We start from the raw sequence: 18,507 nt of genomic DNA on the forward strand, positions 1-18,507 counted from the left end.
AGGAAAAAAATAGAAAATTTTGGACCTCAGAGCAGGACAGAAGAATGAAGACTTTCCATGCAAAGATCAAAAACTGGAGACAGGTGCAGGTGGTTTCAGCAGCAGAGGAAGACCTCACCCCAAAGTTTTTAAGTAGGGCATTTCCTATGCATGAGTCTTGCAGGCAGCAGGGGTAATGGGAGCCCCTCGGGGAGAGGAGATGAGCAAGCTGGAAAACTGCATGAGGAGGGCAGTGGGAGTGGGAGGGAGGAGAAGTTATGGGACACCTGCAGATAGAAGCACTGGTGCAGAGGACACATGGGACACAGCAGAACTGAAGAGTCTGAGATCATGCCCAGGACTCACTCTGGCCATCAGTTTAGCTAATGCACTGAATGACACTACAGTTTTGTAGGAAAAAATAGCAAATATTTAATTAGTGTTGTATTGTACTGCAAGCACATGGGAAATTAAATTGATGCTTCATGGGAAACAGAATATGAGTGTTTTCGAGTGTTTGAGTGCTTGACTTAATAACCTTATTGATGCTCTTCTGAAGTCTTGCTGACTATGACAGAGCGTGTGCACGTGCATGTATAGGGTTTAGGTTATGCCAGTGTCTAGACTGGGATGTGCTTTTTTTACAGAGGGAGACAAGACACACTTCTTGAAGCAAATAAATTGTAAAAGTCCGTGGGAACACAGTGTTTCATCTGAACTCTATGAAAAATATCTTCCACCATGCCTTTATTTGCCATCTCTAAAATACAGATTTCTCTCTGAAATAGTTGTGCATATATAACTCCCCCTTCCCCCCCCCCCCAGTAGATCCTCAATTTAATTTCACTTTTTTTTACCCCATGAATCAGAAGGATTTGTATGACCACTTAGTAAAAGACTCCTTTTGGAATGTCATTTTCAAGCACTAGTAGGGCCCAGATATAGTGATCAAAGACCTTTTAATCATCTGTGGCTATCTAGAGATACTGAAATATGACTCTCCTATGAACTCTCAAGATACTTGGTATTTTTCTTTTAATCCAAGTTTCTCTGATATTATTAAAATTTCTTCTATCTCTAAAATACATATACCAATAGAAAGTCACATTCTAAATCTTGATTGGCATATGAGGTTGAACATTTGAATCCTAAAATATCCAACACAACAGAGTTATAAAAGTAATCCTAAATTTATTAATATCAAAAGTCCTGATTTTTAGAACAGAATGACTTGTAATTTCAAATGCTTGAACCTGATGAATCAGGATTTATTTGCATTCAAGTGATCAGTTTTACATCTTGGCATTTGGATGCTGTTGCCCTACTGAGCACATTTTCAAATTCGATCTAATCACTACAATTTTCACGCATAGTTATGAACTCTCCCAACCAATGTTCTAGAAAACTGGGTTATTTCACTTGAAAAATAAATTCAGAGTTCATTTTGCTGAAATTTATCATTATTATCCTTCACATGACAGGTATTACTGAACAGCAGCACTGAAGAGGGGCATAATGACACTTCTTATTAGCCCAACAGGGAGCCTCTTTCCTGTTTTTCTCTGTGTATGTACTCTTATGCATTCAAGAGCTATTTGGTAAGATGTAAATTTGTCATTTCTCTAATTTAGTTCTTAGCTGAAGAATGATTCTGCTCTGCAGAGTCAAGATTTCCCAGCCTCTTGCTCTTTCTTGACCTTTTTCCTTTTCACTTTATTACATACACGTGCTAAGCACTAGCTGAAACATTGTACATGAAACATGGCTTGCCCCCACCTCCTGAACGAAGCACAGAACTGAATTGCAGACGTTCTTTTTCACGCTGCCTTTGACTTAATTCAGTAAAAATATCCGCAGGTCTCCAGGAGGCTGACCCTGTATTTACATTGTATGTATGGTGCTCTCTTGCCAGTGTTGATGCAAAGAAATCTTTTGCTTTGATGGTCTTTTCCATTTCCTTTGCCATGAGTTCTTTTGCGTGGCAGGGTCTCACGTATCCTTTCACTGTCTGCATGCTGGCACAAATGAGCAATGCTCCTATTTAGGTTACTCTGGGGATAGCGGCTCTGAGAGTGAAGAACTGGGCTCATTGGCTTTAAACGAGCCTTACTCTTTGTCTTACTGAGCGTATTTGCAGTCTTCAGAACTCCTTTTTTTCTGCTCTGGCAAACCAGATCCTTGATAAAGGCCTAATCTGCCCTCTGCATTAGAGAAACCGCTGCAACCGCAAGTTCACTATCTGTGTTATTTCGTTTTATCCTCATTCTAATTTGTTCTTTTTCATGCCTCAGAGGGCCAGGCTATTCTTTCTGTGCTCATATATTGGGTAAAAAATAGAAGTCTGCTGTTACTCTAGACACTTCAATGGCTACATCTAACCACATTTTGGACTACAATTTTCACTTCTAGCAAATTAGCAGACAGGTAATTTGCACAACAGCTGAACTGTGTGCCGGCACAAATGATTGCATTTCATTCTGTCGTATTCCTTCTTCAAAAAATATTACCAGACTTCCCCCATTCTCATGAAGTCCCTAGCTGTTGCTGCTGCTCATTCCTACATGGTCTGACAGACACGTAGCTGAGCACGATTGCCCCTTTAAGTGGTCATCTTCTGCAAATCAAAAGACAGTAGACTTGTCAGTGACCACACAACACACCCATGGAAGAACAGGCATTAGCCATTAGAAGGCTCATCTCAATAGGAGGTGAGGGAGAGGTGGCCTTTGGAATAGGATGGGGAGAGGAGGATGCTGAAGCAGAAGAGGTAGAGAGTAGGTGTTGGACGTGGGGGAAAAGAGGAATAGCAATTAAGTCAGCTCAAGAGAGGTTAGAAACTGTGCTCTTCCCAATCTTTTGCCTTACTTGGGGAACAGAAATTGCTAGTCTGGGAGAGATGATTTTTCTGCTCTTCTTTTTTCTTGGAGGCTGCCTGCTACTCTACTAGGCAAGCCTAACTACTGGTTTTCTCAGCTTTCCGTGGGGGAAAGAGAGTAAAAAGGATACTCCTTTCCTTCAGGACTCTAATTAAGACTGAAAATAGGAAGTCTATAAAGCTCCAGGGTGGTACATTTTACACTACAGCCAGTAAAAGAGAGCTGCATATACTGTTCTGTAAAAAGGTAGTAAAAATATCCATCTATCAAAACATGCTTTCCCATAGCACATTCATTCTTGTGATCCTCTGGCTATGTTTTCTCTCTCATACCAGTGAAAATAATTTTCTCAGATTCTCAAACTCTCTCTCTATCAACCTGTGCACCAATTAGTAAAATTTCTTGAAAAGATGGGCCGATGATATTTGGGGCGTACTAATCATCATATTATGTCTAAGTAGGCACTTTAGCTAGTGAAATGTCACTAGGTACAGAAGCTTTATGGAGTGGAATGGTTATATTTTCCTGTAGTGTTATTATGTATGTGTAGTTTTCTTGTCTGAATGTTTTATTTTCCCCCAAACCATTGGGCATCAGTGCACTTTGGTTGTAGACCAGATTGCATTTAGAAAGTATATCTATAGGAGCAATAATGCCAGGTCTTGATAAACCAGATGGACTTTTTTCCAAATTTGTTATTTCCATCTGTCTTTCCCCCTAACAGTCCACCCAGATCTCTTGGGAAACTCTAAGTGAATTTGATTCAGTCGTTTTATGGTTTATGGAAAAGTACAAAAGTATTTTTGCTTGACCTCAAAATGTCCAAATTTTAGCATCTGAAACTTGCCATATGTCTCCTCCTCCTAGAGATTTCCTTGTTATCTTAGATTTGGAGAAGATTTGTTTTTGCAATTTGATTCAAAGTGATTTCAATAAGGTTCTGAATGGTTCCAGCTAATATTGTTTCTGTGTTTTTGTGGTTTTGTTTTTTGCATATGTATAGTATCAAGGAGAGCACTTATGAGAGGACACCATGGCAGATTATGGCAGTTAGATAGGAACTACAGTGACTTCCACCCAACATATCAAAAGAGCCTTTTATATATTTACTTATTTTCTATATAGAGAGAAACATACGGAACTTTGCCTGTTCATAGCCACTCAGAAGCGGCTGTTAGGTGCCTTCACTTCAGGATTCTCATCACTACAGAAACTAAGTATTCAAGGCCATGTGGCTCTTCTCTTCACTTGCCTAAGCAAGCATTCTCTCACCAAAATTAAGAAAACCAGCAGAACAGAAGGCAAACATTTCTCTGCTCCCATCCTTGGCAAAGCCAGTCTGCAAGGGGATAATCAGGTGTCTACTTTTATATGAAATCTGGTAATTATCCTTCCATATGAAGCCTGCTTTCCAACCTAGGATGTTCATCAGTTTGTTACTGAAATAGTTGCCTTCCAAATAACTTTGTAGTCCCAGCAAAACTATTGTCAAACTCATAGAAGAGCAGAATGTTTCTCATACCTCTATGTTGCTAAATGTTTCCAACTGGAAGTGCTTTTTGGCACAGTTTATGGAGGCTTTTCAATGCAGTTCTGGGGGGTTTGTGGGGGGCATACACTTGCTCCTGTATCACAGATGGGTAAGCATATTTACTGCCTTTGGGACACATTGTAAATATTTTGAATATACTTTTTAATGAAAACTATTGCTATTTGCTTTCTCCCAGCACTGCCAGGTGATAATACCCATCTTGTGCTTGTGAAGCATGATACTAGAACACTGTCTTTTCCACAGTTTCAGTTTGTCACTGGTGACCTGACACAGTGATACTTTCTAAATGCTGATGAACCTGTTTGTGTTGATCTGCACTGACAGCTCCAGTAGTGATCAGGACTGTGATAGATAACTTCCTTGTTAATAATTGTGTTAAAAATGGCTTTGAGAAACATTACAGATATCAGTGGGAAAGAAAAGTGTGTTGAAGCTGAACTTTGTACATTCATGCATGTGGTTTCCTTCCAGCCCAGGAAAAAGCCTGCAGGTTTTCCTGCAGTGAGGACATATATGTAGAGGATGTATTGACAAAAGAGTACTGATTTCACACAGGAAAAGCTGGCTGTCATACAGACAACTGTGAAGGCACAGAACTGCAGAAAGAAGTGACATTGGCACAACTGGTGACTTTTTCTGCAGCACATCAAATAGGCTATTACTGCTTAGGCTGCTGACAGGCCCTCAGAGATGTTAGTTCCCAGAGTTACTAGTGGCCACATCGGACACCCAGAGCCAAACACGGCCAATCTGGTGATGAATTCAGTTAAAAGATACTCAACAGACAGAATCTTAATTATGTCTCCTTTAACAAGAGTGGTGCTAAAGTTACAAAGTGAAAGTATGGCACTTCGTTACAGTAAAGCCAGAATCACAGCAATCCTGTAGCCACAAAAAAAACCCCAAAAAATTTTTAAAAGGCTGTGGTGATGGAAGTAATTGTTTGATACATCCTTTTAAAGAAACACAGTCTCAGGGACACCCTGCTACCATGAAGGGCCTTCAGTTGTGTTTATTATGGTCAGCAGTAAAAGTCAGTAAGGGAAAAGTGTGGAAGAAAATAAACACATTGCTTATTTTTAACAGAAGCAGTACCCCTTGATCTAATTTGTTAAATTATCCCACAATGAGGGGAGGTCTAGAGAAAGAAATGGGTGTCTTCCCAAGATCCAACAGCAACTGTGTGTTCTGGCATCATCCCACCTTGCTGAAGTCAAGGTATCTGCTGGGATATCCTGCACTTTTCTCACATTCTGGTTCCCACAAGAAGGGAGTGATGATCAGTGTGGATGCAGTTCCCACACTAAATGGCTGGGGACAGCTCGATAGGACATTTAAAACCTTGCAGACATGGCTTAAACTACTCACGGGCCTTGAAGCTGCCATGAAAATGTCCTTAGTGCTACCAACCAGGCTCCTTGGTTCCCCATCCCATGCTTCCTCCTTAACAGCCAAAATGAGAGTATACCTTTACCACAAAGTGCCCTCTCTGTGGTCCAGAGGAGTCAAAAGTGTGGAGGAGCAAGACCATAGGATTTTTGCTGATTGGCTTGGCAGATAAAGGGAGAAAAGGCACAGTATTTCCCAGGGAGCTTGGCTTCTTTGTCACTGTAGCTGTAGCTATTGGTTAATTTGTGGCTAGCAAACTTGGCCTAGAAATAACCTCTATTCTCAGTTATATTCGCTTGAAAGCAAGTCTTTGTCAATGCCTGTCTCAGGAAGCTGCACTGCAATTCCATAAGACAGCATTCACAATGCTGCCACACCTTGTGAAGAAGACAGCTGAATCACACTGTTCAGCTAAGCCCTGCTTTTTAGTCCTCTCAATCCTCCATCTTCCTTTACGAAAACCCCCACACAAATATAGAAATGTACACATTTTTCTTGCAATGCAAACTCCTAATGAGACAGATCCAAAGGGCATGATTAACATGAAGTAATAATGTCCCTAGGGTTTAGGGAAGCTCAGATACAGCTTCTGCCTTGCAGAACTTCAGCATTTTAATTGCCTCGTGATGGCTGGAGTGCTACAACACCCAGACTATGAATTAATCCAGCTGGTGGACTGGGCTATCAGATACGCTAAAATCTATTTGCTCTTTCTTATCTGCAGGTGCTATTCTTTCATTTGTGATGTATCTTTAAACATAGCTGGTCTAGGAATTCCCAATCTTTGTTTGGAAGGTTACATAGTGTTGATGTTGAGACAGGAACTTATCCTGCATGAACAGATCACATTAATGTTGTGTTTCCTCATACCACATCTGCATTTAGCTCTTAAAGGTTGGTTTGCTGATGTTCCAGTTTGGCCAAATTTAGAAATACATCCTCTGAGAGAAGGCAGGCTACAACCATCCCTCCCCCACCAGGTTCGGGAAAAATAAATTTCCTTTGAAAGAAAGTGGAAGAGATAAAAACTATTTATTAAACAAACAAATAGGAAAAGGATGATAATGCTAAATAATAAAACCTCCTGCTCTGCTTAGAGAAACTTGGGGTTAAAATCAGAGTCCTTTTGTAGATCTCTCTCTCCCTCCTTGGAGCTGGGACGGGGCGGTGGGCCCACCTCCAGGGCCAAGGCTTTGGTGGAAAGTCCTCCCAATGTATTCTGATGTTGAAACAGTCCAGCAGAGAGAAATGGAAAAAAAATGAAGTCCCAGGAAAACAAAAGTTCAAATCTCCAAAGGAAAAGGAGCTGAGAAAAAAAATTGCCGAAAGCTGACTGGAAAGAAAAGCCGGGTTCTTCCCTTCCCTCTCGCTCTCCTGCCACAGCTGAAAAAAACCTCTCTGTCTCTGTGTGTCCTTGGAACATGAAAACAAACTGCTTTGAAAAAGTTTTGCTCAGTTTTTCCTCCCCCCTCTAGCTCAGTTTAAAGGCATAGAAAGGCAAAAAAATTAGTTTCTGGGCATAGGGCAGCGATAGGGGATACACATCATAAAGTCACCCCAAGACAACTGAGAAGACAGATAGGAGTTTAGGATGATTTTTCTTTTTTCTGTGGCAAAGAAAAATTTTATTCTGGACTAAGAATGCCAGATGTCAGAAATTAGATACACAGTAGAAAGGGTTAATTGCAGCTGCCCATACATTGTATTATGCAGCTGATATTATCTCTGTAGAGTCTTATTTCTAGCAATCAAACTACCATCTATGAATTATTTGATGTGCTTTACTCTCCATTTTTATAACATTCACAGTCTAAAATTTGGCATGACTTTCTTTGTATATTTCCCCTTTCATAATGTAAGTTTTCTTTTCTTAGGTCTTTATAAGGTTGTGGCAGATAAGACTCCATACATCAGCATTGAAGAAATTGCAAGAAAAGTGTCTATAGGGCCAACAAGGTTTGGCCATCCTTGTTTCTACAGCGCCGAGGATATAAAATTGGCAAACTTCACTATCAAACATGGTGAGCAGATCACCTTCAACTCAGTGGAAGAGGTCAATGGAACGATGGCTGTGAACTGTGTGGTGGTCAGAAATAACCAGACTCATTCCTTTACTTTGCCCCTTTCGCACGAAGGAGAATTCTACGAGTGTGAAGATGACCAGATATACACCCTAAAAGAGATTGCAGAATGGAAAATCCCTAAGTGCAGGAACCGGATTGTTAAACTTTCCAATACTTTACATATGTGGGACTCCTCTAGTCCATTTCCCAAGAATTTTGATGGCCGTTTGATTCTCATGCCTGTCTATGAAGTTCAGGCAGTAATGAAATGTAAGTAGGAATTAAAATCAATGTTCTGTTAAACTTGGTGTAGCAAAGTAAAAAAGCACCCTTAAATACAGAGCATTTGCTTAAAACAGCCATGAAAGAGTCAGTTTGTCAAAAATTCCTTATCCACATTTGCCACTAATGTTAGTTTCAAGAGGAAAACAGATAAAAATAATATTTGCTTTGTATTTCTTTATCATCCTTTAATTCAGATTATTACCTTGCATTTTTTTCTGTTGCCATTTTGTTGATCACTACAATTAAATCCTCACTGAAAATTTATTGCTTAGTGAAAAGGTTGAGCTTAGGAATTCTGTTCAGTTTCCAGATTCTCTTTCTTTGTGTCTTAGACTTTGGCCATGGAGAAGCCACTTGATCAATTATGGCTGTGGCTAGGAGGTAGAAAAAGAATAAGGACATACATGTTGCAATACACTTACTTACCATTTATTTTTCAGAATGAGTGTGTCACAGAAAGAAAAATCATATTATTTTATTCTATTGCAGAAACAAATATCAACTGAACATAAACACAAAAAACTCATGGATGGTTTCTGAAACCAGTAGGTTGACGAAGCAGAAAGATTAGAAAACCAGTATCTTTAAAAGTTTGTGCTCTTTTTATTTAATGAACCCCAAAATATTTGTGGCACTAGTTGTTCTAGTTGTTCCACCCAAACATTGAAACAGCTGGGTTCTGATTGCAGGATAGTAGCTTAGCTTTTGGGGAGGTTTTGCTGCTTATTGCATTTACTAGAAGCAAACCAATGAGCTCCATAGAAATTTAATCCTAACAGAAATATGCCATTCATGAGGATATTAAGCGGGAAATCTTTTCACAATTGAGCATTTCTCTGTTGAATGATGTAAACAAATGGATAAAAGAGACAGAAATAAAAGTGGGCAGAGACTGTTAACACTATATATATATGCTTATCATAAGACATTCAGCTGTGCTTGCTATGTGATTTAATGTGTGAGTTTGGAAAATACAACTTCACAAGATAACTTCACTCTGTCTGCTATAACTCTGTCTAGATTCAGGAATGCAGCTCATGTCCTGATGCTGGATTGACTCAGGTGTATTGCTATATCCACTTAGATATATGTGCAGAATCAATAGGAATTTGATCTCCCTAAAAACATTCAGAAGATTCAGAAATATTTTGTATTCACTTGTCTTCCAATCAGTTATTCCAGTGAGGATTGAATTTATTGTTTTTATTTTAAGTTTCATGGTGTTCTCAACATTTAAGGAGCATTACATATGTCCTAAATAACTATTTAATATAAACTTGAAAAGTAGGCTTCATGGTGCATGTTTAACTACTTTTTTGTGGGCCATGAAAAATAGATTTTCACCATTTTTAGGAGAACTATAAATAGAGACAAGATAAAGGATGAGAAATACTATCCACTATAAAAAAAATATTCCTGATAACTGGGATAACTGATTACATTTTTACAGGCTGTGAGCAGGAATCCTCTATACTTCTCATTATTAATAATGAACAAGTTATGTGTGTAGTACTCTCCCAAATGCTCATAGAAAGTTTCATTTTCATTAGTAATTTTCCTTTGTTGTCTTTCCCTTGTGGTGCTTAGGATGTTTATCACCTCAAGGCGTCCATGTGACAAAAGCAGAGTTGAAACAAGCAGATCCTGAATCACTGTCATAGAACTGTGTCATATAAAATAAATCTGATACCAACTTTGCAGTGTAAAATATTGGTATGTCCTGCTACAAGGAAGTGTGAATCTGGAATATACTATCCCTTTGTGCAGGTCTATGCAGAATAAGTCTTATTGAAGAGAGCCATTAAATATTATTTGCTTGTTAAATTTTACTGCCTTGGTCAGCGATCTGTGTTGTCACTGACTTGGAGCCAAATTCTTAAACAAGCCTTAATTACACAGTCAGCTTTGTTCTTGGAAGTTTTGCATTCAAAATTTTGCAAGTTCAGTTGTGGTAAAAGAACTGTTGTTCCCTCTCAGGTTGTTAAATTCAATGGCTCAATTCTGATAGTGAATAAAACCAGGTGATGCAGAAAAAGATGCAACAGTTCCAGAGAGGGACATTATAGTAAAATGTCTTAATTCATAAACAATAAACATAGACTTAGTTATAGAAAGGCTTTGCCATTTTGTTAAGTGATACTATTTCCTAATAAGTACAGATGTTTTAATTATTATAAATATCAAAATACCTTCTTTCTCCCAGTCTGCCCATAGCAGCAACATGTTGTTAATGGACTCAAATGCTATTTATTTGTTAAAAATGTTTTCCCACTCATTTCTTTAGAGAAGCCCTAAGTCCCTATGAAATAAAAGAATAAAAATATGGCTCACACCCAAGAGTTTGAGAAGATAAACAACTGATTAAACTTGGAGGTGCTGTGGGGAAAATAGTGAACTACACTTTTCTTAAACTTTTTTTCACTTGCACGCCTTATTCTCTCCCTTCATTTGTGTGGTCTCCTGCATATCTGCTAACCATATCAGTCAAATTACAACAGTTAGGCTTTGGCTGGCCCTATTAATGGTGCACATTTGCACATGGATGCGTACACCTCAGGGAAGGTACCTTTAGTACCTTGCCAACAGGACGTGTATTTTATTTCAATGTCAGTGAAAACAAAACCCAATATATTTCTTTTTCTTTTCAGTTCGAAAGGACATAGTTCATATCCTCTCAGATCTGGATGTTGAGGTCAAGGATATAACAGACTGTTATGATATTGGCTCTTTCCTTCAGCCACTTTCTTTGGAAGATATATTTGAGAGAACAAGCAAAGAATTTCCTATGGTTGCTGAGATAATGGAAGGGCCTTCAGCAAGCCAAAAACCTTATAACTTGTTGTCTACAGGGAAAGAGATTGTCATCTATAAAAAGTACCAGGCAGCAAGAGTGCTAGCCTCTGAGATGAGAAGTGATTCCTCCAAAAGACATTTTTTAATCCCGATGAGCTACAAAGGAAAGTTCAAGAGAAGACCTCGGGAGTTTCCAACTGCCTATGACTTAGAGATAGCAAGAAGTGAAAAAGAACAGCTTCATGTGGTAGCAACCAAACCTTTTGTTTCCCTTCATAAAGAACTTTTTTCTGTTTCAGTTGGAGATCAATTTCTAGTTCAGCAATGCCAGACTAGCGAAGTTCTGTATGAGGGAAGAAAGAAACTCATAGATGTTTTAGCTTGTGAGCAAATACTAAGTGATTCATATAAAAAAGTGCTTCTTCCCATGTACATGGAAGGTGGCTTTGTGGAAGTGATTCATGACAAGAAACAGTACCACCTTTCTGAGATTTGCAAAGAATTCCATTTGCCTTTTAATGTCAAAGTGTCCGTGAGGGACCTTTCCATTGAGAAAGATGTCTTGGCTGCCGCACCTGGTCTGCAGTTTGAAGAAGAAATCACAGACTCTTACTTGCTGATCAGTAGTGTCAGCAGTCCAATGGAGAGCTGGGAGATTCCAGTGTATCGCTTAAACATGTTGGTCCATTTGCTGAGCAAAGATGTCCAGACAGTTGTACCACCTGTGACTAGGACAATGGTGGAAGAGGTCAGCAAAGAGGAATACTATATGTTACGAAGATATGAAAACCTAACCCTTCATCCACCACCCAGGCCTCCCAAAAAGCCAACAACAGCAGCACCACCCACTTCTGCAGTGCTTAAGCAAGGTGTGTCTGATGTACTACAGGCTCCTAAGGTAAGGCATCATGTCTTGTCTTTGTCTCACAATCACAGGTCATATTCTGTGGGTTTAAAGTCTTCATTTCACTGTTGTATCCTTATGGCATGTACACAGATGGCTCTCACCTCCCTGTAATAGGCAAATTAGCCATTACAGACAAGAATGGCTAGAATCTCCAGTGTGTGTTAATTGATCCATGAAAAACAACGGAACCATGCTGACTCACAGCAGAAATCTTGGCTGTATAATTTTGCATGGATAATCCTTTACTGCACCATTCTAAAAGTGAAGGGAAAGACTTGAAGTGCCTCTATTTAAGTCTTTATTAAGGGGAAGCATATGTTTTCATGAAGTAAAGATAATTTTGCTTAGCTGGAAATGGCAGAATTAAGTTCACAGAGAAACAAGTTGTATAGAAATTTTTGAATTTTGAATTGTTTTGCACTTACCCAAGTGGAAAATAGGTTTGCAATGAAATTTTTTTAAAAGGCATTTCTTTTAGAATAGCACTTGATGTTAAGAAAGAAGTGTCCCTTCTAGGCTGATTTTCTTCATATTTAACCTAAGACAATGTATTTGTTCATTAATGTTTGTGTTGGGTCTGGTTAAAGTGGAGTTGATTTTCTTCACACCAGCCTGTAAGGTATTTTTTTGATTTTTCACTTAATCAGGGTTCATAACCAACCTGTCTTTTGGCTATTTCACAACCAGACACTCACAGTGTCAAGGCCATCTTGATTTCCCAGGCTTCCCCAAGGAAGTTGGCTGGGGTTGGGTAAGAGATTGGGAAGGGGCACAGATGGGGGAGCTGACCCCAGCTGACCAAAGGGATATTACATGACACAATACCATGTTCAGCAATAAAAACTGAGGGGGTGATTTTCCTAGGAAGGCAGCCATAACTTGGAGACTGGGCAGATATCAGTCTGCTTGTGGGAAATGGTGAGTGGGCACCTTTGCATCACTGTTTTGGGTTTTTTTCCCCTCTTTCCTTAATTTTTTAAACCGTCTTTATTTGAACCCATGAGTTTTCTGGCTTTTGCTCTTACTATTCTCTCTCCTGATGAGATCATCATCCTGATGTCAGGATGGAGTGAGCAAGTACCTGGATGGGTGCTCAGCTTCTGGCTGGGGTCAACCCACCACTATTTTCTTGCACATATTGAAAGAATTGAAGGTCCATTGATGGACCTTAATGAGAGAGACAGTTTAGGAGATTTTTAACTTAGGTTGCAGTTGTCCTCACGTGCAAATACAAATTCTCTGCAGGTGAAGAGGGAAAATATCAGAAATACTTCCAGATCTCTGTGTTGTGGTTGCTATGCTATGTACTATGCTTTAAATGCAACATAACTCATATAATTGTATCTTGGGGGATTCAGAGGAAGTCCTTTTTTTGTGCATTGGTATGAGACTAAAGTTGAATTGTAGTCACTCTGAAAGGGCAGCATTTGTGAGTACCTCTCTTTGCCTGCTGGAGGTGTTCCTCCTCTCATTCTCCAATTCCAAGACCACATGCAGGTCCAAAGCTCCATATAGATCCTGGGAGATGGTTACAACAGACTATAGGAGAAGTGAATAGATGAGGTTGTTCACTCACATAAAGGTACTACAACAAAATATGTGTCATTTTCTTCGGTCCTTACTACAGAAATGTCTTTTCTTCTAATTTTTATGATGAACATTGTTGCAGCTTAAACAAGACATCCTGTCGTGCAAGGCAGGATACATGAGAAACTTGTCCATGGAGTTACCAGGCAAGCAATCACCCTGGTACTGGCCAGGGCTACAGACCTAGGGGAAAATTCCCTAAAGCTGTGTTTCTGGTCAACCTGTACCCTTGTCAGGAGGACTCAGACCTCCTGCAGTCACTGATGGCTGTGTATGAAGAAAAGCAGATGGATGCCAGATCAGGTTCATGCAAAAGTTAATGTTTTCCTAAAGTGAGGTGAGAGCAGTAAAGGCACAAGTGGGATGAGCTGAGGTTCTTTTCCACATTCATGAGTGAGAACTACCTTAGACTGCAGCTGTTCAGACAAAGGAGATCATTTAAACACTGTTCCAGAAGATCCTTTTAAATTTTGGGGTGGCGGGGGGTAGGTGCTTGTTATAAATAAGTAATAAACTGCAGTCAGAATGCTTGGAGTTATGCATATTTGTAAGTCTCCTCCCCTGGGAAGGTGAAAAAAGTAGAGATCCCTTATACACTAGATTAAACATCCTGAGGTGAAACATATTGTGTTTAAAGTCACACAGAATGCATTATCTTTTCTATCCTGAGCACCACGAGTCCTCTGAGCAGACATGGATGGTAGCAGTGCCTTGGCCCCTCTGCAGTGCTAGGGGAGATTGTGTTTCCTTTGACATGTATCAGGAGTGTCTAAGGGTTCAGAAAATTGGAAACTGTGCCAAACTGATAAATAGCCATCTTTGCATATTTTCTGACTATGCATAGGCTTATTTGCATAAATAACAGATGAGCATCCTAATGAGCTGAACTTAAGCCTGACAAGGTGGCAGCCTGGGATAAGCTTTAGTGCTGCATGAGTTGCCACGCTCCTCCTGCATGCAGCTCCCTGCCTGGTGCTTAGAGAGCTCTGGCTGCTTGCTGGAGGGTGTGAATGGCTTCCATGCACAGCAGTTGGGAAACTCTTCTTGGTTTGGAGCCCCAGGATAAAATGCTGCTGCTGCATAAGATCTGTCTGGCTTTTGCCAGTACCTGAGGATTATCTGCAAGGGTGGGCCACCTTTAGCTACAACTTGTGCTTTGATCGCCTCAGCTTGCAGCAAGGCTGTGATGGCAGAGAGGCTCCAGCTGTCTCTTCTTGCTGTTCTCTGACCTTGGTAAGGGAACACTGGGCCCAGGAGCAGGACTGCATGCTTCACTGCGTGCTTTTGGTCATGTGAGTCACTGGATTGTATCAGATTGGCATCCAGCATGAACTGGAACCTCAGATGAGTGTGAGAACTGCCTCTGCTTGTGTGCAAGGTGTAATGTTGCAGAGACATGGATGTTTGCACAGTTCAGCAAAGTCCAGAGACAGCAGATGAATTCTCAAACATGGTACAGCTGCATTAACCAAGCACTCTGCCCAGTCTCTTCACGGGGCTAATTAAGTTGGCTTGACTCCTGCTGATACAGCTTTCACTTCCAGAACCTGGGGATCGCTCCTTTCCCCTCCACAGTACAGCCTAGACTTTCCCTTTCCCTCTCATATGAACATTTTGTTTGGGTAAGAAACATGCAGACCACATATATTTGCAATTTTGTATTACTTGCTAATTCAATTTAAAAAGACAAACCCCAAGACGATAAGTGTGAACTAAACAAATGAAAAAAAATAGCTTGTATTGAATAATGAAATTAATCTGATACTTCATACAGCAGATATCTATCTAATATTAATAGCAGATAGCAGATATTTATTCAATAGCCAATACCTCTACCCACAAGCACCCCAGCTGAGGACAGGAATGACATAACAACTTGTACTGTTTGTCTCATGGTAAAATGTATTATAAAATTCACCAGAAATCTAGATTTTCTTTGCTAGAATAATTGGAATGAATTTCAGAAGGGGTTCTAACTGATATATAGAATTAAATGGTCATGCAGTTTCTGATTTGTGAGCTTATCTAGAAAGTAAGAATGACCTAATAAAACCCTAGAAGTTAACGCTACTGATTTGAGAATGGAGCATCTCACCCTCTTGCTTAGTTGTTCCTGGAGAGAAGTTCCTGTGGGAGTACTCAGTCAGGACCTCACCTTCTTGAAATGAAATTTCATTTAAAGGGAACAACCCAGATGTGTCTGTTCTTTCCATGCCTTAGAAATACCACTGCAAATATAACAAACCAAATTTTAACTTAGTAACTCCCTTAAAAATAGTTTTCTAAAATTTCCTTTTTTACCTGCTAGGAAACCTTCTGTTTCCTCCCCTTCAAGAGGATCCAGGAAGCAAAAGTTTTCCAGCTTTCTTTTTGCCTATCAGTTCAAGGAGTAAATATCCTACACATTTAAGAATGTGCTAATCTATGTCCCTCAATTTTCAATTGCATTCAATTGAAACAAACAAAGAGTCCACACCAAATATTGCTAAATGCAATCTTAATCAATGGATGGAAAGCCACAATTTTTTCCTCGTACTCCTAACACCATAAGGGCACTAGAGGCACAGCTTAAGGGACAAAAAAGGCAGCGTTTCATTCCTGATAAGTAGTAAGAGAGGTTAGCTCCATCCAATGCTATTTTCAGTGGTCTGTTTAGTCGTGTATCTAACCTGAACAGTAGAATCAGCAAAATACTCACAAGCTGGATTGATGCTAAATACCATTATGACTGTGGAACTGGAAAAGTAGTCACAGGCTCATCTCACATCTCACATCTGCTCATCTCTGGCAAGAAAGCTGAGAGAATTCCAGCCAGGAAACTGGAATTTAATAAAGTGGGAGCATTGGGGCATGATAGTTAACGTCATTTTGTGCTAAGGTCCATTATCCTTTCAGAAGTCATTACAGTGTTAAGATATCAGGAACTTTCTTGCTTTCTTGCTTTTTATTTCAAAATTAAAATGAGAGAAAAATTATCACTTCCATCTGGCTTTGCAGTTCTACAAACTGAGCTATCGAAATCTGCCATTAACATATTTATCGCATCTGTCTTCACAGCAAAATGAAGACTTATCTGGAATTAAGTTGATAAGACATAAGCTGCATTTCTCAGCAAATGAGTTTTCCTGTATTGTCTCCTTTCCTTCTTCATAACTATTTCTTTTCTGCTTCCAGAGCATTTTTCACGTATTTGGGTCCATTATAGAGTAGATTTAACACAAATATTTCTGCTGTGTAGCAAGAAACTAACCTTCCTAAACAAAAGCATATTAGAAAATACACACTAGGCAGCCAGGAAGGAATAGGTAAGAACAGACTTCAGGAATTAACAATCTTTTGGCTCTGGAAATGAGGAAGAAAAAAGAGGTTCATTAGCAGATGCAGAAATGTGCATATGCAAACATAAGGAGGAGGGTTTCTCTCTGACAGGTGTGGCATTGTGGCTGCTGATGCTGCACCTGTGCTTCCTCTTCCTGTCTTTTTTCTCTGTCCCTACTGAAGAGGATGTTTCCCACTCCCTGGAATCTCATTTTTTGTCATCTATTTCCCCTTCCTTCCCCACATTTTATCTATTGTTTCTCCCTGTCATTTTCCAGTAGCTCTGTAAGTCCCCAATAAATAACATGTGAAGGCTGAAATTACAGCTCTGCAAACTGAGGACCACCCCACACTGTCATTGTGGCCAATTTCATAAAGTGTCTCAAAATCCCATCCCCACCACAGCCTCACCTGGTGAATCAGGCCCCAATTCCCTCCAAGACCTTGTGCTGCAGCTTCTTGCTTCTCTGAGCATCTTTTATGCACTGTGCCATGGGCTCCTTTTCCTCCTAAAACCCATCCTGTGACACACATGCCTGATTTCCCCCAGACCCATGTGTTTGGGTCCCCCCAAGCCACATTTTTCTTGTGCCCTTCACCCCCCCAACCTATATGACATTTGTTCCCCAGTCCCCTGTACTGCTTCCAACAAGCTTGCCTTTTCCTATTCCTTGTTTCTTCCCAACATGTCTCCACTGCTTGCTCTTCTCTCATGCAGTGAGCAGAAGCCAAGGTCACAGCATTAAGGAGTGGGAGCTGCAGGGACATCTAAAGCTACACACAGGCTTTTGTTGCCTTTCCCAGCAGCACGTATTCCAAACCTCAGCACAGCATCAGTCTCCAGCTAGGATCTTAGGGGAAGGCTGGAGCAGGGTGTAGGTGCTGACAAGAGTCAAGGAGTTTAATTTTCTTGTCTGGACAGTCCAAGCTGAAGGATTTTGTATTGATGCTCTGTTGCAGAGATCCTTATGGCTGTGTTCAGATCTGGGGGCCTGTGACCATTTTCTGGAAAGCCTATCCTCATCCTGATACCATGCTGGGGTGAAGTCTACACATGTGCCACCCCACTTCACACCCTGGGTTTCTCCGCAGAAGAAACCAAGCAATGCTGGCTGGAGACCAGGACTGCTCAGTACCCTATGGACTCTGCATGAGCCAATAGGAAGGAGTTAGAGGAAATGGAAAACCTAAAGTCCCAGCTAATAAATGGCTGGAGTTTTCCTGATATTCTCCATATCCTCTTTTTCTTTTAAACAATACTAAAAGCTTAAAATTTCCACAGAGAATCATCAAGTCGGCAGTAGGCACTTATTGTGGTTTGATGTCCGTCTCAAAACCGAAATACAGTAGGGAAGATAGCAGTGTGCCTGCCAGAAGGACAGGCAGTACATAATTGCCTGCAGAAACAGCAGGGCAATCTGAGGTCTGAGTCTCATTGCAGAAAGGCATTAGTGCTACAGGAAATGCTGATATAGCATGTGGAATTAAGGAAGGTACAGGTGAACATTTGGATATGCTGACTGATGAAAATGCCAACTGGTTAAAAGCAAATTGCTTAATTTAGAGCTATAAATGAATTACTTGGAGAACAAAGGGAAAAGAAATATAAAAATAAAGAGGATGCCCAGAAGAAATAAAAAATTGAACCACATGAAAATATAGAACCCTTGATAAGAAGGAAAATCCTGAACAGAGTGTGTGACCAAAAGCCATTGATGTCAGTAAGGCAAGAATTGGCTGGCACATTTTTTTCCTGTC

At 40.1% G+C, this 18,507-nt stretch overlaps 1 protein-coding gene across 1 annotated transcript in view; it reads left to right on the plus strand.

The window, feature by feature from the left end:
- Positions 1–18,507, plus strand: part of THEMIS (thymocyte selection associated) — a gene marked incomplete at both ends in the record, with an annotated part of 75,067 nt that overhangs the window by 14,795 nt on the left and 41,765 nt on the right. The window contains 2 exons of the mRNA XM_082302452.1: positions 7,671–8,129; positions 10,793–11,835. Of these exons, the coding sequence (XP_082158578.1) occupies positions 7,671–8,129; positions 10,793–11,835 (1,502 nt within the window). The remainder of the gene's footprint in view (positions 1–7,670; positions 8,130–10,792; positions 11,836–18,507) is intronic.

The sequence above is a fragment of the Coloeus monedula genome (assembly GCF_965178545.1).
Source record: "Coloeus monedula genome assembly, chromosome: 2".
NCBI classification, from domain to species: Eukaryota; Metazoa; Chordata; class Aves; order Passeriformes; family Corvidae; genus Coloeus; species Coloeus monedula.